The sequence below is a fragment of the Scardinius erythrophthalmus genome, assembly GCF_964197995.2.
Source record: "Scardinius erythrophthalmus genome assembly, chromosome: 1".
In the NCBI taxonomy this organism is placed as follows: Eukaryota; Metazoa; Chordata; class Actinopteri; order Cypriniformes; family Leuciscidae; genus Scardinius; species Scardinius erythrophthalmus.
The window spans coordinates 23,466,909-23,493,802 of NC_138221.1; the positions used below are offsets into that span (position 1 = coordinate 23,466,909).

The 26,894-nt window shown below is 39.0% G+C and overlaps 2 protein-coding genes across 2 annotated transcripts in view; both read left to right on the plus strand.

Annotated features, from left to right (window-relative positions):
* LOC308697603 (uncharacterized protein) overlaps nt 1-26,894 on the plus strand; it is a 641,328-nt gene that overhangs the window by 302,174 nt on the left and 312,260 nt on the right. The window lies entirely within an intron of this gene.
* On the plus strand, nt 20,239-24,625 carry LOC308705548 (uncharacterized protein). The gene is made up of 3 exons (XM_081390598.1): nt 20,239-23,203; nt 23,296-23,406; nt 23,871-24,625. Exons 1-3 carry the CDS (start codon nt 22,780-22,782, stop codon nt 24,353-24,355), a joined length of 1,020 nt encoding a protein of 339 aa, XP_081246724.1. The 5' UTR covers nt 20,239-22,779; the 3' UTR covers nt 24,356-24,625.

The following is a 26,894-nucleotide window of genomic DNA, read 5'->3' on the forward strand; positions in this document are numbered from 1 at the left end:
AGAGAAACACAAGAAATTAAAAAGAAGCTTCTGCAAGATTAAAAAACACATCCTCGAAATGTGTCCTAAAGGTGACATATTATACCCCTTATCACAAGTTGTAATATAAATCTATGGTGTCCCCAAGTTATGTCTGTGAAATTTCAGCTCAAAATACCCTCAAATCATTTATTATAGCTTGTCAAATTTGTCCCTTTTTGGGTGTGAGGAAAATTACGTAAGAGAATCACACTCAGTGTGGCTGGAAGTCAGTTCTGGTGTTTCTCTTTTTTCTGTTCTTGTTTCTCTGTCCTTCAGTGATTCTGCTTATCAGGTGTTCATCAGTGTCTCAATTCACTCACTTCTTTTTGTTTGAGTCGACTATATTAGTGAACTAATGTAGGGAATAGTGAATGAGGGTATAGGGTGTGATTTTGAACACAGCCTCTGAGTGTCGACTTCACTGTTAATTCACAGTATATTCCTGTAGGCTATTTTCTCGAAAACAACAGTTATAACCCAGAATGCATTGTTTTCTATTGTATATTACTGTTTTAATGAAAATGGTATGATACTGTCAGAATTTGGCCTTTTTTACAGCAAGGGTTAACAGTGCACAGTACACAGCAAAAACTCCAGTGTTAAATTAACACTCCTGGGAGTGTATATGAGTCCACACTCAAGAGTGTAAAGTGTTAAAATATGAGTGTTAAATTAACACTCAGGAGTGTTAAAGTTAATGAGATAATTAAGTGATTAATTTAGTGATGATTGAGCATTATTGAAGACACCTGATGATAACAAGCAGAATCACTGAAGGAGGAAATCACTAATTGTAAGTTACCAGTATGGTGATTTGTGTTTGCTTTAGTTGGGCTCTAGACCCTTATATGTTTACTTTAGATTTTGTTTGTCTGCTGTTATTGATTTATAACAGTCAGATGAACAAAGAGACAATGTGATCTGATGGTGTTGGTTATGTTTTGACAAAATCATGCTGTGATCCGAAAAACAGAACTTATTGAGATGGCTTAACTTGTTAATTACAGCAACTCTGTGGTTTTACAGTATATGATTTTCAGTGTTTTTCATATAATCCAAAAATATTTCATAAACATTGTTCTGATCAAAAGACATTCGAGTTAATTTATTTAGAAACAGACATCAATAATCAGCCTGTGAATCTCAACAATGGTGACAATAATAAAGCATGTTGCAGTGGCTGCCACCAATCACAACTCATTAATGGCTCCCATCATGCATTGCGGTATGAATAAATTATGATCTGAATTGTCTATGTAATTTACTTTTCCTAATTTAATATTCTGCTCGTCACCATTGTTGAGATGCATAGACTGAATCTTGACATCTGTGTGTGCCTAAAAGAATGTTTGTTTTTTTTAAAAACAATTTTTAAGAAATACTTTTGTTTTATATCTAAAATTCTGGAAATGTAGCAGAATCACAGTTATGCTGTAAACAACAACATAAATCTAAGTCAGAAATAAGGATCTTAATGAGCTCAGTAATTAACTCATTAAGTTGCAATTAAAGCAAGTTCAAATGATGATTGTCGTAATATAACCAACACCATCAGATCACTTTTTTTTCTTTGTTCATTTGACTGTTATAAATCAATAACAGCAGACAAGCAAAATTTTAAGTAAACATATAAGGGTCAAGAGCCCAACTAAAGCAAACACCCATCACCTTAATGGTAGCTTACAATTTGTGATTTTCTCCTTCAGTGATTCTGCTTGTTAACATCAGGTGTCTTCAATAATGCTCAATCATCACTAAATTAATAACTTAATTATCTCATTAACTTCAACACTCTTGAGTGTTAATTTAACTCTCATATTTTAACACTTTACACTCTTGAGTGTGGACTCATATACACTCCCAGGAGTGTTAATTTAACACTGGAGTTTTTGCTGTGTATGTTCTCGCAAACTTTACATATGGTTCCCTTATACTTACACATAAGTACTTTATAGGTACACTATAATTACCAAAAGTTCGCTGTAAATTCCTTTTAATTACGCAGAATTGCGGGCTGTAATCTACAGCATTACCAAATATTCATAAATATACAACCATGTTGAATTTCAGCCCATAAAAATGCAAACCCTTAAAATACAAGTCATTAAAATGCAATCCCGGGTAATGCAATGCATATATTTTTTTACTTTTTTTTTTTTTTTTTTTTTTTCAAAGACATTTGCCATTATTTTTCTTCCATAAGTAACTATAACAATAAAAAGAAGCATTAATGTTTTTTTTTTTTTTTTTTTTCATAATTATTACATCATGACACATCTGTCTGGTTTGTTTTTCAGTTTTTCAACTTCTTGTAGTAGCTCTTTTATTTCTTCTCCTTTCTGGACCTGCAGATGTTGATAGAGTTTTTCCAGTAGTTCATGTTGTTTCTGACGTTCATCCAGCATCTCTTTGAGCTCCTGAACGTGCTGCTCATTTCTCTCTCTGAAATCATTCAGTTCTTCTGCTTTTTTTCTGGCTTCATCTTCATGTTTCTTCTTTATGACTTTTATTTTCTCTTCATATTTCTTTTTCATTTCATTTCTCTCTTTCTCTTCTCTTTCTTTTCTCTTCACCTCTTCTGTTTCTCTTCTCTTGTTCTCCTTTTCTCGCTCTCGTTTCAGATCTTCTGTTATTTTCTTCCATTTCTTTTTCTCTGCTTCTCGTCTCTCATCATCTGCTTGTCTTCTTCTCTCCCACTCCTCTTTTCTCTCTCGCTCCAGTCTTTCATAATATCTTCCCATTTCAGTTTTCTTTTCATCATATTCTCTCTCATTTTCTTCTCTTTCTATTCTCTGTTTCTCTCTCTCCTCCTCTATCTTCTGTCTTTCTTCTTCTCTCTCTTTTTCAAATCTCTTTTCCATTTTCTCCAGTTCTTCTTGTTTTTCTCTCAGTTGATCCTTGTGTTTCTCTTTTCTCTTTCTTTCTTCTTCCTTTCGTTCTCTCATCTGTTGTTTCTTTTCATTCTCCCATTCTTTCTGTTGTTGTTTAATTTCCTCTTGAATCTCTTTTCTGTCATTTTCAGCCTCTTTTATTTGTTTTTCCCATTTCCGTCTTTCTTTTTCTTCTTGTTTGATCCTCTTTCCTTCCTCCGAATCTTTCTTTTTTATTTCTTTTTCCTGTTTTACTCGTAATTCTGCTATAATACGTTCTTGTTTATTTTTCATCTTTTCTTGATCTTGTCTGTATTTCTCTTCTCTCTTTCTATCCTCTTCTTCTCTGTCCTTTTGCTGTTTTTCATACTGTAATCTCTGATGTTCAGTCTCTTTTTTCATTTCTTCTATTTTTTGATGATATTCAGCTCTTAGTTGTACTTCATCTTCTAATCGTTTCTGGTTTTCAGTCTCTCGTTTCTCCTGTTCTTCTTTTTCTTTCTCAAACTCTTTTCTGAGATTTTCCTCTTTTTCTCTCAGCTGATTCTGCATTTTCATTCTCTCCTCATCTGCTCTTTTTTTCTCTTCCTCAAGTCTCTTTATCATATTTTCCATTTCCATCTCATATTTGGCTTTTAATGTCTCATGTTGACTCTGAATTTCTCTTTCTTTTTCTTTCAGTATTTCCTCCATTTTCTTTTTAATGGACATCTCTGCCTCCTCAAACATGCTGTTAGTGAAGTATCGACCCTCATTACTATTTTTCACTTCTTCTATCATGTTTAACAGTTTAATCACTTGAGTTTTGTCTCGTTTTTCTTTGTTATTGAAAACCAGGAATCTGTTTCCACAATCTCTGATCAGTTTCTTCAGTTCTGTATTGTTTCCTCTTTCCACATAATCTTCTATGGACACATTCTCAAGTTCGTCTCCTCTAGTGAACAGAACGATGCTGAACTGAGCAGCTTTTGAACCAAAGATATTCTTTATCAGTTGCATAGTATCATTTTCCTCCTTGGTGAATCTCCCCAAACTCAACACAATGACAAACACATGAGGTCCAGGTGACGACAGTGAAACACATTTCATTATTTCTTCCACCGCTTGATCATTTGAAAGTTCAGTGTCAAAGAGTCCTGGAGTATCAACAACAGCTACTGATCGACCATCAACTTCACCAACTCCCTTCGTACAAACTGTCGTCACTGAATCCATGCTTGGTTGACTTACAAACTCATTTCTTCCCAGAATAGTATTTCCTGTTGCACTCTTTCCATTTCCTGTCCTCCCGATCAGCACAATCCTCAAAAACTTCAGATAATCCAAACATTCAGCACCTGAAATAATGTATGTATGTATGTATTAATATCATTAAAAGTTATCATTAATTCACACATTCATTCTTGTTTAATAACACAAAATAGGTGTCATTTTAAAGGTTAGAAACTTCATAGCAAAAACTCCAGTTTTAAATTAACTCTGCTGGGAGAATAATGAGATCTCCCCAGCTAACAGACTTTTGTTATAAGAACGTTCTCCAAATATTCAGTGTTGGTTCTGGGAACGTAAAAAATGTCCAGTTTTCTTGACCTTAGAGGAACGTGTTTTAAAAGATATAATGTTCCTCAAATGTTCTTTCAACTTAATTTTGATTTAAAATTCAACATTCTAGGAACGTTCATTTGTAACATTCCAAGAACATAAAAATGTCCAGTTCCCTTTCGAGAAAGGTCACTTCGTATTGCGTAAGAGCCTGTGAAGAGCCGATTGGATGGATGGTCTCGCCCGGGCGCCAGAAGGCCCCCACGTCACAAACCAGCGCCTTTCTTCCCTGAGGTACACAAAGATCTCATGAAGTCATGGCGCGTCCCTTACTCAGCGTTCTTTTCGAAGAACAAGGACGCGCTGACCCATGCCTGTCCCAGTTGCCCTCTCTATGCATTCCCTCCTGTCTCGATGATCCCTCAGGTCATCGAGCAGATCAGGAAGAGCAGGAGCAATGTCCTTCTAATAGCTCCCCTCTGGAAGACCCAGGTATGGTTCCCAGAGCTGGCGCAGAGGCCCCCTGCCCGATACCTCTGAGGAAAGACCTCCTCACACAGGCGAACGGGACGGTTTAGCACCCCTGCCCAGACTTGTTGGCCCTTCATGTGTGGCCCCTCAACGGGTATCCGGGGACCTCACAGAGAGAGTCCTAAACACTATCACTGAAGCTAAAGCACTGTCTACTAGACAATTATATACTCTTAAGATGGTGGTCTTCGCCAGCTGGTGCCTTTTCATGTGAGGTATCAGTGGTTCTTTCGTTTCTTCAAGAGCTTTTGGACGTGGGACGCACGCCCTCCACGCTCAATGTACATGTGGCAGCCATTGCATCCTACCAAACTCCTGTGGCTGATCAATCACTAGGCAGAACCGGCTTTTTCGTTTTCTTATAGGGGCCAGGAGGATGAACCCTCCTCGGCCTCCTTCTATACTGGCATGGGACCTTTCCACGGTTCTTGGAGCCCTGAAAGGCCCACCATTTGAGCCGCTTCAGTCGGCTGAACTAAAGCCACTATCGCTTAAGACTGCTCTTCTGCTGGCATTGGCATCAGTTAAGCGAGTGGGTGATTTGCAGGTGCTCTTCATGAGCCCTTCCTGCATGGAGTTTGGGGTCGGTGATTCCAGAGTCACCCTAAGACCGAGACATAGCTATGTGCCCAAGATGCTCTCGACGCCGTTGAAAGCACAGGTCGTCACATTAGCATAAAAATGTCCATATTCCTGAATATTAATAGAATGTTATTGAAAGGTTAGTGTGATGTTCCTGAAACATTCTTTCAATCATTCAAACACCTGCTGTGAACAAGCACTGAATGAAAGAGAAATAAGAACACAAACTACAACTTTATTCAGACACAGCCTTAGATGAACTGAACATAAAAGACATTAACTCTCTCAAGATCTGATCAAACAACTCCACAAACAGCATTACCAGCTTCACTTATTACTAACCAGACTGACTTTATTTCTGTCACACATCTACATAAGTTCTTATTGAGAAAGAACATAGGTTTATATGTTGATGTCTTATTGAAAATGTTTTGTTTGAGGTCACCATCATGTAGATCAGTGTTTGCTTTAGTTGGGCTCTTGACCTTTGACTTTCATTCAGTTGGTGCTTTATCAGCAATTTCAGGTTTTTTGGAGAACATTTCTGCATTGGTAATTTTTAATCAGTTGTTTAATCAGATCTAGAGAGAGTTAATGTCTTTTATCTTCAGTTCATCTAAGGCTGTGTCTGAATAAAGTTGTAGTTTGTGTTACTCTTTCGAAAGATGATTGAAAGAATTTTTCAGGAACATAACACTAACCATTAAATAACATTTATAGTAACATTCAGGAACCTGGACATTTTTATGTTCTTGGAATGTTACAAATTAACGTACCTAGAATGTTGAATTTTAAATAAAAATTAAGTTGAAAGAACGTTTGAGGAACATTATATCTTCCTCTAACGTCAAGAAAACTGGACATTTTTTACGTTTTACGTTCCCAGAACCAACACTGAATATTTGGAGAATGTTCTTATAACAAAAATCTGTTAGCTGGGCAAGTGCTGTTACTTTTGATTTCTTTGAGATATCAACACAAAATTTGGTTCAGATGCAGTTGACATTGTGAACAAGTCCAAACTTGGTTTTATGACCTGTCATATATACTTTATAATAGTCAAGCATGAATAATAACAAAATTGATTAATAAATTGCATCACATGTTCTGGAGTTTCCTCAGCAGTGATGTAACATAAGAACCTCCAAACATGATTAAAATGTATTTAACGGTTGAATAGCAGAATTCTGTTCAGTCTATTCAGATATTATATATCTATTCAAATACTTTGTTTGCATCGATAGAACGATGGTCAGCTCCATTTTTAATGTTCCAATTATAACCTACATGAGAGAATTATTTTCAGAGAAAATTAAAAATGTCTTTGTCTGCAGTCACAAGATTTGCAGGTTTTGGAACTTAAACTTAAAAAGCATGAACTTAAAGACTTTCTTTATCATTTGGCGATCAATGGGATGCTTCTTCAGGTTTATTGTAATTAATTCTAGGCAAATATATATATATTTATTTTTCAATAAAGTTAAAGTATCCTATAACTTTACATGTGTTTTGCTTACAGATTTGACCAATTCCTGGAACTGACTCAAAAGAGTGATTCATTCATGAATCATGAAGTCTGATTCTACATTAACAACAGTATTACAGGGCTAACAACATGATTGCTCATGATTGCTGGAATATTGTAAAGGAAAAGTGTGTAGGCTACATTCTTATAAAGATAGGCCTAGGCCTACATAAACTAAAAAAAAAAAAACAACACTAACCTTCTAACTGAGTATTCTGCTTTAACTCTTTATTTTCATTCTCCATTCTCTTCAGTTCTTCTATATATTTCTCCTCTGTTTCACGTCTGACTCTGTTTTTTTGAGCTTTCACATACATCTGAAGTGAATAGGGTTCGATCTTCATGTTCTCTATATAATCCATTAGTTCTGGGATCTGGCTTGGGTGTTCAGGTCCATTTAAACCCATCACTCTGTACTGCCCTCCACAGAGACTGATTAACCTCTGAAATTCTGGGTTGGATTTTAACAAATCTGTCCCTGGTTCTTCAACGGGGAGATCTGAGGTGAACAGCAGTATGAAGTGTTCTCTGGAGCTGAATATGCTCTGGATCTTCTCTATTTCTGCTTTGTCTTCTTCAGTCATAGGGCTAGCAGGAATAATGAGGAGGAAAACATGAACTCCAGGATCACAGAGAGACACACAGCGGAGAGTCTGACGCATCACTTCCTCTTCTGAGAGGTGATTGACAGCTGGAAGCTCCACCAGACTGATCACACGTCCATGTATTGTCTCCTCTCTTTTCACACACTTTTCACTGCTCTCTCTCTGATGTGAAGGTTTTATCAGTTTCCCTCGTAAAAGTTTTGACAAAGAGACCTTAAGTGTTGTATCTTTTCCACACAGCACCAGATTCAGCTTCTTTTTTCCAGAGGAAATCACAGACACTGAAAAACATATAAAAAAACTCAAACTTTAGTATTGTACACCAGGGTAGGAAATGAATGGGGTCTTGGGGCCAACATGCCACCAATATAAATGGAAATGCCCCCCAAATTCAAGTTAAAGGGGTAAAAAATGGCAATTAAATGTGCAATTAAACTTAATCGATTACAGCTGTCGCAATTTAAGTAAAATGTGAAAATTACATTAAACCAAAAATGGTTGTACCAAAAACCTGTAAATGTACCAAAAAACAAAAAACCTGAACACAAAATCTCTTAGAACACAATTTGCATTTGGAAGGATGTACTGCAACAACTTGTCTTTTGAAAATCATATTGCATTTATTGCATATGTTACAAAAACAGTCTTCTTCCACCTCAGAAACATTGCTAAGCCCCGGAACAGGCTATTTGTTTCTGATGCAGAAAGGTTAGTTCATGCATTCATGACCTCTAGACTAGATTACTGTAATGCATTACTAGCAGGTTAGTCTCACGTAGCCAGACCTTCAGACTGACGGCTGAAGGTCTGGAATTCATAGCAGCTTTCTTTGGCCAAGGCCCGCCCATAAGGCGGTTTGACCGACATGTCAAACAACCAATTACAGTTCGCTTCGTTCAGCGTCACGTTTCGGGGGGTGGAAATGTCCCCACAACAACAGACCGGCGTGCAACAAGTCAGTCAGCATAGAAAATCAAAGAAGGAGAAGAAAACAAGCAGTAAGTCATTGATCTATTCGTGCACGTATACTTTTGAGAATCCTACGTTTAGCTGATCTTGATAAATGCTCATTGTCACTCATGTAAACACAACAGTTTTTCTTCCACAATCACACGTCTGCGCTTTGTTTCCCGGCAGACCGAAAATAAACGCGACACTCGCGCCCCCCGGAAATCAGATAAAATTCAACCAATCAGATGACGACTTCGACATTCCTGAAGTGTTTCCAGTTAAGTGTACCATATGCATCAGACGTTTAGCCAACGTTCCGTGGGCGTGACGTCTGAGGCTGAGACTACTAGCAGGTTGACCTGCATCCTCAATAAACAAGATACAGTTAGTCCAAAATGCAGTTGCTACACAGTAAATTCCCCAGTGTTAAATTAACACCGCTCTGTGTTTATATGGGAACCACAAGCAGGGTGTTACAGTAACACTGAAGCAGCGTTAGAGTTAATTAGATAATTAAGTGATTAATTGAGTGATGATTGTTCGATTATTGAAGACACCTGATGATAACAAGCAGAATCACTGAAGAAAAGAGAAACAAAAGAACTAAAACTGACTTCCAGACACAGCCTTAGATGAAATCAACTGAAAAGTCATGAAATCTCTCTTATTACAAACCAGCTTGACAATTCCAGAATATGCTTTTTTTCATTTGTTGTTGCGTAAAATTTTACCCAGATACAATAGTGCTATTTTCTGATTGGCTATTGTGTACCCCCTTTCTTTTTTTTTGATTGGCTGATAAGTGGTAGGCTCGACTAAGAATTCCAGGGGAGACGTGCTTGATTCCTGCCGGTTCCATAGTGAGTGAGAGCGACGTGGCCAGAGAATTTGGGGCACTGCAGCATATTGAATATATTATAAATAGTTTTTCCGCGTGAGAAATACAATGTATGGTGGGAGTGCGTGACAAAAGACCGAAATGAGTAACACTCAATGCGTGACACTTGAGAGCCCCGTTTCTGTCATTCATCTACAGAAGTTCTTTTTGAGAATGAACAGACTTTTAGATGTTGATGTTTTATTAAAAATGTTGGTTACCATTATGGTGATTAGTGTTCCCTTTAGTTGGGCGGTTTGACACTTTATATTATTTTTTATATATTAGTGGTGGAAATTTTGATTCTTTTCAGAGACTCATTCATTTTCAATTCGTTCACCAAAATGATTCGTTCAGACTCGTTCACTGATTCGTTCAGTGACAATTTCTTCCAATTACATAAATACTGCAGCAGGTGGCGAAAAAGAGTGTATTTATGATATGTTTTAACGAACGTATTTACTTGTTACAAAAAAAACTGATTTGGCTTTGTTAAAATTTGTGCCTTATTTCCTAAATTAATAAAATAAGTCTAAATAAGAGGTTCAGATGACCAAACCAAGGTTTTCTAGCATAATTATCATTTTATTTGTTTAGTCAGACATACACATTCATAAATCTGGGATTATATTAAACGTTGATGTTCTGTATGTTAAATATGAATATAAACAATTATATGTGCACACCTATATCTGCGCTTTGAATGAGATGAATCACATGCTAAATGACCGATCTACCCAGTACTCTCATTCACGAATGAAATGTACCAGTTTGATCAATTCGTTCACGAACGAGATCTCTCTCTCGTTCATACTCGAAACAGAGAGATCTCGGTCAGTGATGGGCGTATTCGTTCAGTAGATCCGACCAATTACATGCCCCTTCACAGCCCGAACTGAAATGTTATTTGCTAACGTTACGCAAATGAGACCTAACCAATACTGTCATATTTTTTGGTTTGTTTTACTTTTTAGAGAAGTGCATATGACATGAATAAAATGTAATTAATTCATTTTTGATAATACAAAATGAACACAAGTAGTAAAGTAAATTTTTCAAAGTGCAAAATACCACAAAACTAAGTCTAAAACACACAAACTAAAGAAAAGAAAAGCAGGTAAAGAGAAGTGTAAATTAAAATCAAGTAACAGTCAAGTACAAAATGACAATGTTAATTTGTCTTTGTTAGCCTATATATAACCACGCTTGCGTTATTAAACTGTTTTCATTACAATGGTAAAGTGTAAATTTCCTTCTTTGATGCAAATTTGCTGACAACACAAACCCAGCTCTATCGATTCGCCATCATTATCGTTCAAACAACTGGTTCTTTTCGTTCACGAACGACATGTAGGCTACCCGTTCATTCACGAGAAGATATCTCACTCGTTCAGACTCAAAAGCAACTCGGTCACAGTCAGTGAAGGGCATATTCGTTCACTACATCCAACAAATCACATGCTCCGTCACATCTCATACTCGAACGCTATTGGCTTGAGGTTTAGTCATTCTTGACAGGTTGAAAACACAGAGGTACCCGGTTCACTGAGCTGCGCATGCGCTGCAATAGCGCCGCGCGGCTGTGGAGGGAGGAATTTCAGTGAACGAGAAATATGAGTCAATGGATAACGTGAACGAGAACGATTCGTTCACCTAAAAGATTCGTTCAAAAAGAACGATTCGTTCACGAACGTAACATCACTATTATATATTAGTTGTTGTCTTTGTAACAGTGTTTACCAAAACACATAATTTGTAGCAAAGGATACAATAAATAAATATGATCAGGTGATACATATTTTATCGTCGTAAATAAAAATATTTGACAAATGTCATCACTGACCAAAAGAGGTTACTTGTTATTAACAGATTTTTACTTATAGTATTTTTATCAACACTTTTTTTTGCCAAAGATCAGACATTCTGAATTTTAATTTTCTAAATACATTGCGAGAAAAGAAACAGTAGAGATATACACACACTAACATCAAGAATCAGCTTATGAATCACAACAATGGTGAAATGCTTCATGCTGCGATGCATGCTTGGAGCCATTAGTTTTATAATGTGGTGGCTCCCAGCATGGATTGCTGCATGAAGCATGTCACCATTGTTGAGATTCATATGCTAATTCTCGATGTCGTTGTGTGTCTAAAATAATTTGCTCCACAAGATATTTTAAAAATCACAAATCAGAATGTCTGACCTGTGGCAAGAAATTATCGTTGGTGAAAAATAAGCTATTAATAACAAATAACCATTTTTGCTCAGTGATGACATTAGTGAATCATTTCATGATGGTTAAAATTATCGCCTGATTATCTTTCATTCTGGCTTCCTTTGTAACAAATTATGTGTTTTGGTAAACACTGTTACAAAGACCACAAACTTGATTAAAAAGCCAAGAGTCAAACTGACCAACTAAAGGAAACACTGATCACCAACAATGGTGACTTTACAAAACCTATAATTTCCAATAAAACATAAACATCTAAAACTCTGTTCATTCTCTATAACTAGTTAGTAATAAGTGAAGCTGGTAATGCTGTTTGTGGAGTTGTTTAATCCTCCTCTGCTGAGATCTTCACAGATTTAATGTCGTTTTTTATCTTCAGTTGATTTCATCTCCTGAAGTCATTTGTAGTTCTTGTGTTTCTCTTTTCTTCAGTTATTCTGCTTGTTAACATCAGGTGTCTTCAATAATGCTCAATCATCACTCAATTATTCTCTCAGTTATTTCACTAACTCTAACACTGCTTCAGTGTTACTTTTAACACCCTGCTGGTGGTTCCCATATAAACACAGAGCGGTTTTAAATTTAACACCAGGGATTTTTCTGTGTAGAGGTCTTACCAGGTCAAAAATATATGCCATATAACCATAATATGCTATATAACACCAATTTTATCATCTCTACATTTCTAAATGATATAGCTTCTGTGCATTTAACTAATCTTCTATCGCCATACAATCCATCACACTCTTTAAGAACACAAAACGCTTCGGTTATGACTGCATCGAGATTGGCGCTATGGGAACACTCTGTGTAATTTAAGCACTTTTGAAATCAGTTTAATGGCGTATAAGCGGATGATGTCATGGCAGGAAAGCACACACAAACCAAACATTGTCAGCTTGTGATAGGCCAAAGCAAGTTCATCACAGGCACACCGGAAGTATGGCAGAGCGATGCAGCATCTTGTTCCCTCTTCAGGGAACCGAGGTTAGAATCGTAACTTTCCCTTTCAAGGGAACCCGTACTGCGTCGAGATTGACACAATGGAAACGTTTATACCAATGCTGCCTAGTGACCAGTGCCTGTCTTGTATGAAATAAGGCGATCACAACAAAGAGAGAAATCACCTGGGACCCAGGGGTAAAGCCCAAATCTAGGTTTTAAAACCTGACGAATGTGTGCAGAAGGGACCAGTCTGTAGGGATACCCCTGTTATAAGACTAACAAAGCCGCCATACTCCACCTGATCTACGCACCACTGATGATACACCAACGGTTTCTCCCCAAAGACTCCACCCAAAGATGTATGGTAAGCAGCTACACTATCACCTTAACCTTTAGAGTGGTGGGGATAGCCCTACAGAGAATTGATCCTGCAGAAATTCCAGCACTGTACCAACCAGGCAGTTAACATGATCTAAGTGATGAGTCCCACCAGTTTCCTTGTGCTGGGAGTTCTAGAGTGAGACACTGAGCGACCATCCATGATCGCTCCCCAGCATATGAGAGAAGCATATGTGACGACAAGGAGTTCCTAGCACAGAACCCTAGGACAAGAACCGAGGCTTCTTCCATATAACCAAAGTACAAAGCACCTGCCATCAGACCTAACAGTCTCAAAACTGTTTGACAGTGAGTGACTGGCCTAGCTTTATCTTGCTCACAGCTGTGAGGATCAAACCGATAAGAGCAGGAGATAGACGTGCATGCACTGTTGTCGAATCCCTCACAAATCCTGAAAAAGTGTTTCCCCCATGTTTTTCATATAGGGAGGACGATATCTCAATGCTAAACTGCCATCTTCTCCACATTGAGCCAAAATACGGGGTGACAAAAACACGATACTGTTACCTCTTTGCCCCCGAAAGCAACCCGAGGGACTTTCTGAGTTGAGAAAGGACAGAATATGGCAGTATGTGTCCTAAAGATCTACCGTGACAAAGCAGTCCTCGGATCTGATTGTGTCACGATTTGCCTCATCGCACATATCTAGAATTGGACGCAACCCTGCATCCTTCTAAGGAACGATAAAATACCAGCTGTAAACCTGGACTCTCTGTCGGGGGAAGATACATGTTTTTAAAAAAAATTTTCAATAAAAACAAAACAAAAAACAACAACAACAACAATCGTAATCAGGTATCCTAATCTGCCAATTTGCTTGTAGAAAAAAAATTTAATCGGACTTTAAAAATCATGATCACTGCATCCCTAATAACTATTTTATTTCATATTAAATGATTATATATACTTGCAGACTAATATAAAACATGTAAAAAAAAAATATAATAATTTACCAGATACTGCATAAAATCAATTATGTAACACCTGCTAAATTGGTTGAATTAACTTACTGTTAGGACGTTCAGGACTTGTACTTCGCTGTCTTTCTGGGAGGGAAAAAACACAAATTTTAAATGTCCACATTAACATTTTAGGATTTACTGCATCTGCATAGGAAATAAACAAATTACAATCACAAATAAATAAAATAGAACAAAAATACAAATAAATAAGAGATGCTTTATGTTTTTTAGGTAAATGTAAATGTATTCAGGTACAGAAATTGAATAATTTAATGTAAAATAACTCTGTCTATACAGTATTCATTAAATGTAATTATTATAATTAAATAATTAAAACACTTTATCATTATTATTTATCATATATCATAAGGCCGATCTTGACCCTGTGAGTCTTGATCCGCGCCTTGTACAGACTTCCGATCAAGATGTTGACACAGAAATGCATCTTCCGATGCATCCGTCCCCAAGATTAGTTTGCAGAGATCGACTTGAAGGACACATACTTTCATGTCTCGATCCTCCCGCGACACAGGTCGTTTCTGTGCTTTTCCTTCGAGGGTGGAGCATATCAGTACAAAGTCCTACTCTTCGGGCTGTGCCTGTCGCCTCGCGTCTTTATGAAGGTCCCATGCTCCCATGAGAGAGTGTGGTGTTCGCATTCTCAACCATCTCGACAACTGGCTGATACTAGCTCAGTCTCGGGATCAGTTATGCAAACACAGGGACCTGGTGCTTAGTCACCTCTGCAGAAGATCTCTTTTCTCGGTTAGATTCGTCAAACAGATGGCACGCCTCACAGGGGAACGTGTTTGGTCAGTGTTGAACTGCTTGAATACATTTAAGAGCAGTACAGTGGTCCCGCTGATACACTTTCAGAGGCTCCTAGGGCATATGGCATCAGCAGCCGCAATAACGCTGCTCAGGTTGCTTCATATGAGGCCCCTTCAGCACTGGCTTCATGACCGAGTCTCGAGATGGGCGTGGTAGAGAGGCACACTCTGTGTGACAATCACTCCAGCCTGCCACCAAACCCTCAGACCGTGGTCAGACTCTTCATTTCTCTGGACAGGAGTGCCCCTAGAACAAGTGTCCAGGCATGCTGTGGTTACCATGGATGCCTCCACCACCAGTTGGGGTGCCACATACAACTGGAATGCTGTTGCAAAGATCTGGATGGGCCCCCAACTGCAAAGGCACATCAACTGCCTCGAGTTGTTAGCAGTACGCCTTTGCGCTGGGCCGCCTCAAAAAGCCGCTACTAGGCAAGCAATTACGGGTCTGTACAGACAACACATACATCAACCATCATGTCACAACTCGCCCAGCCATCTCCTTCTATGGAGTCAGAAGCATCTGGGGTCGCTCTGCGCCACTTATATCCCTGGCCTGCTCAATCATGCAGTCAAAGAGCTCTCACAACAGCCTGTGGCCCCAGGAAAGTGGAGACTCTATCCCCAGGTGGTCCAGCTGATATGGGACCACTTCGGAGCCGCATAGGTAGAGCTGTTTTTCTCTCTGGACTCATCCCACAGCCAGTTGTTTTTTCCTTGACTGTGGGGCCCCTTGGCATGGGTGCACTGGCACACAACTGGCCCTGGGGTCTACGCAAGTATGGGTTTCCCCCAGTGAGCCTTCTCGCACAGACATTGTGCAAAGTCAAGGAGGACGAGGAGCAGGTCTTGCTAGTTGCCCCTTATTGACCCAACCGAACCTGGTTCCCTGAGCTGATGCTCCTTGCGACAGCCCCTCCCTGGCCCAATCCTCTGTAGAAGGACGCTTACGCTTGAAGTGGAACCTGTTTGTTGAGTGGTGTTCTTCTCACCCAGAAGACCGCCGAAGATGTTTGGTCGGTACTGTGCTTTCCTTCCTGCAAGATGTGTTGGAGCAAAATCTGTCTCCCTCCACCCTCAAAGTGTATGCTGCCACGATTGCTGCTCATCACGATGCACTAGACGGAAAATCCTTGGGAAAGCACAAACTGTTCGTCAGGTTCCTGAGGGGCATGAGGAAATTAAATCTGCCTACCCCCCCAACCACCACCATACCCTCTTGGGACTTATCTCTGGTTCCCACGGCACTGCAGAGACCTGGCTTTTCTCTGTCCCGTTCGTACTCTGTGCCTATACTTAAACAGAAAGCAAAGCCTCAGGACCTCAGACCAGCTCTTCGTCTGTTATGGAGGCCAGCAGAAGGGAGGCCCACTGGATTATCGATGCCATCGTCATGGCATACCAGTCCCAAGACGTGCCATGCCAGTGGTGGAGTGGGTTGTGAGCCCACTCCACTCGGAGTGTTGCTTCTTGGGCACTGGAACAAGGTGCCTCGCTGAAAGATATTTGTAGAGCTACAGGCTGGGCGACACCAAACACGTTCGCTAGGTTTTATAGCCTTGATGTCGAGCCGGTGTTCTCCCGTGTGCTCTCTTCTCATAGAAGCCAGTCAACACTGTAGGCCCTGCTCAAAGTGTTGGCTTGCTGCACCATTCCCCTCCTATGGACCGGATACATGCGCCGTTCTGCGCCAGTTGAGTTGCCCATTAGCCAAACCCTGTCGAGTTCCTTGTTGTGATTCATATGTAATTGAATTAATGCACAATTTGATTTCATATTAACCCTCTAAGCGACAAAGTCGCAAAATTGCGACAAGACGTCATACTTAATAAAACAGGCTGTAGATCCTAATATGGTGTAATATCTCATTTGTATTCCCTACCACTAGATACTTGCAGTATTACATGATGCAGACATGTAATACTTCGATTAGTAATACTTCATACCAAAATAACGTCATGTTCCTATTCAAAGTGTTGGAGGAAACAGCAGAGCAAGTGAGCAATCGTGTCATTGATGCGGAAGCAGTTCAGTTCAAAGCGTCTGAGTAAATTGTGAGATTTGCGAGAGAAAATCGTCAAATGACTAATAAAAACTTGTACAGTGAGAATGCGTTCAAATGTTATTCACCGATTCTGACTCTGAAGAGGAATATTTGCCTTTTGGAAATGACGATCGGCCGTCTAATGATCGCGCTTCTCCTAGTAACTTACATCTTTGCCGCGCCGCCCACGCTTCTCCCGGTACATCTTTGCCACACAATGGTACCGCCCGCGCTTCTCCCAGTACATCTTTGCCGTCGGCGCATCTCCCGTTACATCTTTGCCGTGCAATGGAGCCGCGCGCGCTTCTCCCGGTACATCTTTGCCGCGTAATGGTTCCGCCGTGCAAGGTGCGAGTGTTCACGAAGCACAAACAGATAATTTTGCTCGATAGGGGTGGCAGGGGTGGACGTGGTCTTAGTGTACTCTTTTCCTGATCATTTGGAATAAGGATAAAAAGACAAAAAACACACAAAAAAAAAAAAACACTCCATATATATTTTTTCCTGAATATTACTGATGAAATGATCAAAAAGTAGGCTACTGTTAACATGTGTTTTACTACTAAAGTATTGTAATATAGTAATAATTTAGTACTTTCTCCTATTTTATTGTTGGTTTCCTCTTATGTAAATAAATTTCACCATCAATTCAATATCTACTATTTCCTGAATATTACTGATGAACTGATCAAAAAGTAGGCTACTGTTCTCATGCGTTTTACTATATAGTATAGTAATAATTTTGTACTTTCTCCTGTTATTGTTGGTTTCCTCTTTTCTCATCATTTGGAATAATACAATAAAACATGCAAATAAGTTCAAAAATCAGTTCAATATCTACTATTTCCTGAACATTATGAAATTCAATAGGGCCGCCCCCCTGATGACGTCATAATATGCAAATTAGATTAGTATATTTACACCCCACATAAACTTTCAGTCATCCCCAACATTTTTCTAATTTACAGTAGATCTCTATATTTAAGCCCTTTCAAGGCACAAGCTTTTGACATTTTGATGTCAAAATCCAGTGTTATGTTCTGTTGTTTTTCTGGGCAAAAGAGAGACCACTTGTGGCGACTTATAGCATAGCGTGCTGTTTACATTTACTAGTAGTCTCGCGTCAGTTCAATGTCTCTTGGTAAATTAAGCAGTCTCTTATTTGTCTCTTTGGATTTAATTCGGCCAGAAAACACGTTTGCCTGTAAGTACGAAGTCATACAGTTATATCATCATCTAGCACTAAGAATACTAGTAATGAGATCCTTTGTTTATGAAGTTGAGTTCGTTCTAAATGTGTATTTTGATCGCATATGCTAAACGTTAGCCTCGTAATGTAATTTCCTATAGGAGTTAGCATTAAGCTAGCGCATTTATTTTTATACTTTCAACAGATTAAATGTCAATATAGTTCCTGAACAACTTATGTATTTGAATTGAATACTGAAATGTATTGTTCTTTGCAGTTTTACAGTGCTTCCTGAGTAAAGTTTGGAAAGGATAAACAAGCTTCATTCTTTGTCTTGGGGAAACTGTTAGCTATCTGCTGAGCTGATGTAACAGGCTATGTCACGCCATACGCACACAGAAGCGGGGGCAGAAAATCCAGCATTTAAAAAAAAAAAAACTTGGCGCCTAAAGGGTTAAATCATTATATATACTAGTAATGAAAAAAACATAATCAAAAACCTTTCACCAGAAACTGTTTAAAAACAATTATATTATATCTGCAAAAAAAAAAAAAAAAAAAAAAAAAAAAACAAAGATAGAATTAACTTACTGTTAGGACGTTCAGAACTTGTACTTCGCTCTTTCTCTGAAAAAAAAAGAAAGAAAAAGAAAACACTTACAGGTATTGTTATTGTATCAAATGTCCTAATTGACATCAATATGTCTGATTGGATTTAATTTAATGAAAGTATCTCTGATGGTGTGAACTTTAGAGTTTATTTTAGTGCATGGAAAAGACTTTGAATCAAGGGATAGTTGGGGGAGGAGCAGGGAGAAAATTATTTATTCTGGGAAAATACACGACACAACAATATAGAAGTGTTATTGATGATAAACAGAAAAGTACATGGCAGGTGGTTGAACAGTGTTTGCTCTCCCTCTGGATTAGTCTCATGGCATCCTAATTTTTGAGTGGATAACTGAAGCGATCTTAGCAGTTTATTCTCCATTGTCTTCTGGGAATCACAAACCGAAAGATGTGGTATGCTTCTCACTTCTTACATCAGTGTTGTGTCATGTAATTTCAGAAGAAATAGAAGATATGAAGATTCAGTTCACAAACACTAAAAGGCTGTTGTTTATTTTCTGAACGTTACAACCTAAAAACATGGGTATCTGGAGGCATCCTAAATTCCCCAAAACAACAAAACGTAAAGAAGACAGTATATATTTTCCCAAACAGCTTACTGCAACTTTTCATTCCTTTTTCTCCCTTTTTTAGCCATGTGCCTTGCTCCTTCCGCACAACAGCAGTTAAATAAACAGTAAACACATTTATAAAGGAGAAACAGAGAGCAGCATCAGTGCCACAATGTTATAACATATAGATATGGGGCGCCGTTTGTAAAGCGGCTCACGCTGAAAATAACAGCAATGTTTTGTCACATTTAGCTTCAAACAATGTTTAAAAAACTGGTATGAATTTTTGACTGTCACTTTTTAGCACATTTACAACAATATTTGTCAACTTAGAGATATTTTAAATAGTTAAATATAAATATTAAATGTTAAACCTAAATGTTAAATCTAAATGCTAAATCTAAATGTTAAATCTAAATGTTAAATCTAAATCTAAATGTTAAATCTAAATCTAAATGCTAAATCTAAATGTTAAATCTAAATGTTAAATCTAAATCTAAATGCTAAATCTAAATGTTAAATCTAAATGTTAAATCTAAATCTAAATGCTAAATCTAAATGTTAAATCTAAATCTAAATGTTAAATCTAAATCTAAATGTTAAATCTAAATCTATATGTTAAATCTAAATCTAAATGTTGAATCTAAATGTTAAATCTAAATCTAAATGTTGAATCTAAATGTTGAATCTAAATGTTTCGGGTAAAACTAAATATTTAACTAATATGCAAATTCAAAATGCCGGTAACAGGAAGTGCCAAAATAAAAGCGTGAGGAAGTCAGTGTGTGTTTATAGCATGGTTTAGTGTCAAATAACGAATAAAAACAATCTCATTCGAGGAAATGGCCTCTCTTGGACATGGATTATCGTAATAACTACCTAAAATAATTAACACGTTGTAGAAACTGTATTTGAGTAGGCTAGTGTCACTTTTATGAAAAAGTGCGGGACTTATGACCTGTAGGTATAATAGTCAGCCACGAGGGGGCTCACTTTGATTGGATGTCATGTCATCACTCTGTCATCATATACAAATACAGTTTCTCCAAACGTGATTATTATTTTATGTAGTTATTATCACGATAATCCATGTCCAAGAGACCATTTCCTCAGATGAGATGGTTTTTATTCGTTATTTGACACTAAACCGTGCTATAAACACACACTTACCTCCTCGCGCTTTTATTTTGGCACTTCCGGTTACCGGCATTTTGAATTTGCATATTAGTTATATATTTAGTTTCACCCGAAACATTTAGATTCAACATTTAGATTTAGATTTAGATTTAACATTTAGATTCAACATTTAGATTTAACATTTATATTTAATATTTAGATTTAGATTTAACATTTAGATTTAGATTTAACATTTAGATTTAACATTTAGGTTTAGATTTAGATTTAACATTTAGATTTAGATTTAGCATTTAGATTTAGATTTAACATTTAGATTTAACATTTAGATTTAGATTTAGATTTAACATTTAGATTTAGATTTAGCATTTAGATTTAGATTTAACATTTAGATTTAGATTTAACATTTAGATTTAACATTTAGGTGTAACATTTAATATTTATATTTAACTATTTAAAATATCTCTAAGTTGACAAATATTGTTGTAAATGTGCTAAAAAGTGACCGTCAAAAATTCATACCAGTTTTTTAAACATTGTTTGAAGCTAAATGTGACAAAATGTTGCTGTTATTTTCAGAGTGAGCTGCTTTACAAACGGCGCCCCATATATAGAAGCATTATTCAAGTAGCCTATAAATAGAACAGATAATTGTGATTAAGTTCACTCCAAAACATTTTTCTACAAAAGTAACATTTTACTATAACTAGTCCTCATTCTTGATAACTTCTACCATTTTCAAAGTTCTGTGATTATTTTCGTGATTTGACACTTACGTAACTTTCGTCCTCTCCTTTGTGCTTCCTGCTGTATGATCGAGTCTGGACAAATCCAAACACAACATAAAACAAACAACCAAACACACTGCACAAGTAACAAATCTTCTCTAAATGTTGTTACATTACAAGCACTTTGAGAAAATACAGCAAGTTATTTAGGATACGTTCTAGGCCCATGCATTTTTTACTTCCTGCACTGCGATGAAGTTAACCATACATTTTAAAAAGCAGTGATTCTTTAGACTGGGGAAATAGCAACATTTCACCTACTGTATATTGGCCTATACATTCTAACTTGATTCTTACCCATCCTGGAATTTATTTTCTTTGCACCCACTGCCGGTAGCACAAATCATCAGAACACCATACCTGAAATCAAAAGAAAAAGTTTTGCGAGCAAGAACACTTCGTTCCACTATATTGCAAACAGTTTATCTCATTTTATTGTTTCAATTTATACTGCACTATTGTATGCAGATATTAGTTTGACAATTAATATTGAGAACACACATAGGCTACTGTAACGGGCCACGAAAGGAAAATGTTTGCTTACACATGATTGCCTTTTCGAAGTCTGCGTAAAACTAAAATAAAAATAGGCAATTCATAAGTATACTGCCATGCATTGTAGAAGCAGAAGATGATGAATAAGATACGTTAACAGTCTTTAATAACAACCTCAGAAGGTAATCCAACAAATCAAGGCGAGATAGCTCAACTGATGCATTAACGAGAATGGACAAAAGTACATTGAAAAGAGAGCAACTTAAATACCAAGCAATTGACCCTTCGCAGGGAGCTTGATTGACAGACGATCTAACCAATCATAATCCGCCATCCGCCATTTTGTCCGACAAAGCAGGCAGGAGAGATAGCAGATTAACATGGGAGGATTTAAACTTGAAAAACGGAATGTACTGACGCCTTTCCGCGGTTTAAAACAACATTCCTTCTTATGTTCATTCATGTTTATTTGATGCTATAAATGAACTAGAAGGAAGAGATGATCGGTTGACGAGCAGCTTTAACTGATGCTCTACAGCGACCTGTTACGACACATTTAAGAGCCACAAAACGGTACGTATCGTTTCAATTTCTTTTAAATAATCACCAAATTTGAAAGGTGAGACTTTGTTTAATATGTTTAATATCAAAAGTAACTGAAAAGTAACCTGGTCTGTCCTGTCTGTCAGCGTGTTGTCAGTCTCCTCTCTGCTCCACGATGTATTTTTCACTGCATGAGAACACGGTGTGGCGTGAGAGCAGCGTAGCTTGTCGGACATAGCGACAGTAACTTAGGCTACGTTCACACTGCAGGCTGAAACGACCCAATTCCGATTTTTTTGCCCCTATGCAACCTGTATCGGATCTTTTCATGACAGTCTGAACGACACAGATCCGATCTTTTCAAATGCGACCCAGGCCACTTGGGTATGTGGTCCCAAATCCGATACATATCCGATCTTTTGAAATGCGACTTCCGTCTGAACGGCCAGGTCGCATGTATCCGACCCGCACGTCATAATTCTGCGTTGAAGTAGGCGGGAAAGAGAACTTGGGAAGATAAACAACAACCATGGCGGACGATGCTGAGACCAGTCAATGGAAGGGAAGCGAGGTTTCTGATTTAATTAATATTTGGGGGGACAGCTCTATTCAGGCCAAACTCGAGGGCTCTTATCGGAACCGGGTGGTTTATGAAAACATTTACAGCGAAATGGCCGTGCGTGGTTACAAACGATCCTGGCTCCAATGCCAGCGAAAAATAAAAAGCCTCCGAGCCAAATACAAGGAGGTTAAAGACTGGAACAAACGAAGTGGGCGTCAACGTATCACCTGTCCATTTTATGAAGAGCTGGACCGCGTTTTGGGGGATAAGCCCAGCGTTCAGCCACTAGAACTGTTGGACAGCTGCTTTGCCCAAGAGGAGCCCGAGGAGAAGAGCCCAGATCCCGCAGCTGTCGCGGCCAGCCCAGCTAGTAGCTCTTGCGGTGATACAGGTGGGTTATTTGCACATGGCCTATAGCTACAAGTGACTTAACTTTATAACATTGAAATACGATGTGTGACAGTTTGTTAAATGCATACACAGGTGATGGGACCCTTGTAGCTCTTTCGCCTACGGCTTCTCCCTCCGAAGAAATTTCTGCAGCAAGTGAAGATACATCAGTGAACAGCCATGCATCTTCCACACCCACTGCTTGTAAGAAAGTTCTTGGCTGTATTTTGATAGTTTTCCAACTCAATTAACCTCTTAACCCCCACCTGAACTAAGCACATTTTCTACAGTTTGTCATTACCCAAATCTAAAAGCTTCTTGAAAAAAAAGCAACGAAAATGTTATGAAAATGCAACAAAAAAAGTGACAAAAACATGACAAAAAAGTGATGAAAACGTGACAAAAAGAAATAAAAAAAATATGATGAAAGTGCAACAAAAAATTTACAGAAGAGTGGTCATAAAAAAACAGTGTGAGATCAATTTTGTAGCTTTCAAATGAGGCGTTAGTCTGGTCTGTAGGCTGTAAGCTTTTAGATTTGTGTAAAGCCCAAGAAAATGCACTCGGTTAAGATATAAACTGGAATGCTTGACGCTTTTACTGTTATACTAATAAAAAAATAAACATTGTAATCCTTATTTTGATCTGTTCTTTTTTTCTTTTTACAGCTACTACTGCCAAGAAGAGAAAAAGAAAATCAAAGATGGAGGCAACGCTGGAGGTGTTTGCTGACAAGATTACCAGTGCCCTTAAAGATGACGACACAGATCTTTTGCTGAAGATGCAAGCAGCTCAGCATGAGCATGATTGTAAAATGTTCACCATGATATCTCAATTTATGGAGAGATCAACCCAGCCTCCACAGCCACCTTTCTACCAGGCACCAATTCAGCTTTACAACCCAATTCATCCTCCTACTCATCATTCCTCACGGTTTCCTGTGGCTTCCTCTCCATCTCCCACCCAGCCCATGCCCATGCCCTTTTTTCAAGATTTAAATCAACCACTGCCCTTTACTCATCCACATCCCCGTCTCAATCAGTCATTTTTCCAGGCACCGGCAAATACTCAGGGTCAACAGGCTTTCAACAACGAGGATCATCAGCCACCTTTCCAGTCTGAAGAAGATGAAACCCACCTTACATTGTTATGAATAGTTCTAAAACATTAATGACAGTTAATGATACAGTTTTGCACAATGTTCAGGTTGAACTGTGAAGGTTATTGATATGCAAGGTTATTTTGATTTGTTGATGGAAAATACTTGACGCTACGTTGAATATGTTGTATTGTATTTGTTTGCTAATGCACTGTGAAGTTTTCCTGTCAGATTTATTGTTCTGCGGTGTTAAACCGTGGGTAAAATTTGCACTATTATAGCCACACTATTTTCTCTTAATAAAAAGGAAACAGCAATAACAGTATTGGAAATGTTATTTATAAACTTGTTTATTGCAGCTATTGTAACAATTCAGCAAAGCAGCACAAAACAAATAAGTAATTTGTGGTTAGGCCTGTCAAGATAACAGAATTCAATATATTGAGCCATTAAAATATTGTGATAAATGATATTGAAGACACAGAAACTAACTCTAAAGCCCAAAAAATTACAGTAAAGCTGAAAAGTACTTAAACACTAAAAATATCCCACTATAAACATAAACTATGATTAAACGCAACCCATGCAGGTTAAAAAATATAGTATTACATTAGAAAAATGTGTCAAAAAATGCAAATATATGTACAGAGAAATATTGAGGTCAAAAAGTACGAATGTTGAACGATATAGGAATTATTGTGACAGCCCAGTTTGTGGCTCAACGTTGGCTAACAAAAAGCTGAGTCAGTGCTTCTCTGACTCTTGCTGGCTGCACATCTACAAATCCCCCTCCTTCAGCCCATCTCTCAATATGAGGAACAGTTCCACCAGCCTCTTCATAATTCTCCCCGTGCATTTCACACACGTTGTGGAGTGTGCAACATGCACTGATTATGGTGGGGACGAAGGAAACGTCCACATCCAGTCGTTTAGCAAGGCACCTCCACCGGCCCTTCAGTCGGCCGAATGCGCACTCCACAGTCATCCTGGCTCTGCTGTGGCGCTCATTGAAGTACTTCTGCTCAACTGTCAGGGTCCCTGTGTCACAGTATCCTTTTAACAGCCAGCTTCGAAGGGGATAAGCCGGGTCACAGAGCAGCATGATTGGCACTTGAACGCCCATTATCTCCTCAGTGTCCTTTAGATTTAAAAGCACACAAAAAAAAATCTAAATAATTAAAGATAGATTGTATACGTTATAAATCACTAGTACTAGATTACTCACTGGTGGAAAAAGCTCCCCTCTCTCTGCAAGTGAGTACACAGGGGAATTCCGGAGTACCCTCGCATCATGGACACTCCCTGGCCATCCAGCATAGATGTTGGTGAAGCTGTTGGAAGACAGTGTTAAATTACTGAATATGCCATGGTAGAATTTATGTACTTTCAAGGATAATATTCTTGCAGATGTATGGTTGTGTAATGATGTGGAGGACGCAGTAAGATCCAATTGCAGCTTTATTAGAATAATCAACAGGCAGGGTAAATCAGGGGCAGACAGAACAATAGAGATAATCTCAGAGCAGAAACTGAAAACAGGCAAGGGTCGAGGCAGGCGGCAGGAATCACAATCCAATGAACAATCCGGGTCAAGACAGGCAGCAGAAGAATCAGAAGTCGGTATAAACAATCCAAGGTCAGTAACAGTTCAGCAAACACAGGGAAACCGCTCAGAGATTGTACGCCGGGGCAATGCAATACTTCGCAGTGAACTGAAAAGTGACAGAGGTTTATATGGGTGTAAGTGAATGAGCTGCAGGTGGATGAGATGAGTGTGGATGAGTTGCAGGTGTATGTGCAATCAGTCCCAGGTAAGCGGCATGATGGGAAGTTGAGTTTGTGATGTGATCAGTCTGGTGTGGAGTGCCCTCTGGTGACTCTCAGAGGCACTCCAGCTGGTGATCGTTACATAGCCCCCCCCCCAAAGAGCGGCTTCCAGACGCTCCAAAAAAGCAGTCCCGGAGGGAGGTGGAGCGGAGGCGGATCCGGGGGCGGGATGGAGGGCCAGGTCCGTGGAGCAGAAAAGGACCTGCAGACTGTGGCAGAACGGATGGCCAGGGCGGAGCAGGCTGTGCAGGCGACCAGGGCGGAGAAGACCGTGCAGGCAACCATGGCGGAGCATGCCGTGCAGGCAACCAGAGCAGAGCAGACAGTCCATCGGGTGCCCAAGGCAGTGCAGACAGTCCACAGGGCGGCCAGGGCGGAGACTTTCCCTCGGGCGGCCAGGGCGGAGACTTTCCCTCGGGCGGCCAGGGCGGAGACTCTCCCTCGGGCGGCCAGGGCACAGGAACAGACACCAGCTCAGGCACTGGAACAGACACCACCGGCTCAGGAACTGGAACAGGCACTGGAACAGACACCACCGGCTCAGGAACTGGAACAGACACCCCCGGCTCAGGAACTGGAACAGACACCACCGGCTCAGGAACTGGAAAAGACACAGACACCAGCTCAGAAACAGGAACAGACACTGGCTTAGCGATGGCCATCTTGTCCGGAGACACTGACTCGGCCATCTTGTCCGGAGACACTGACTCGGCCATCTTGTCCGGAGACACTGACTCGGCCATCTTGTCCGGAGACACTGACTCGG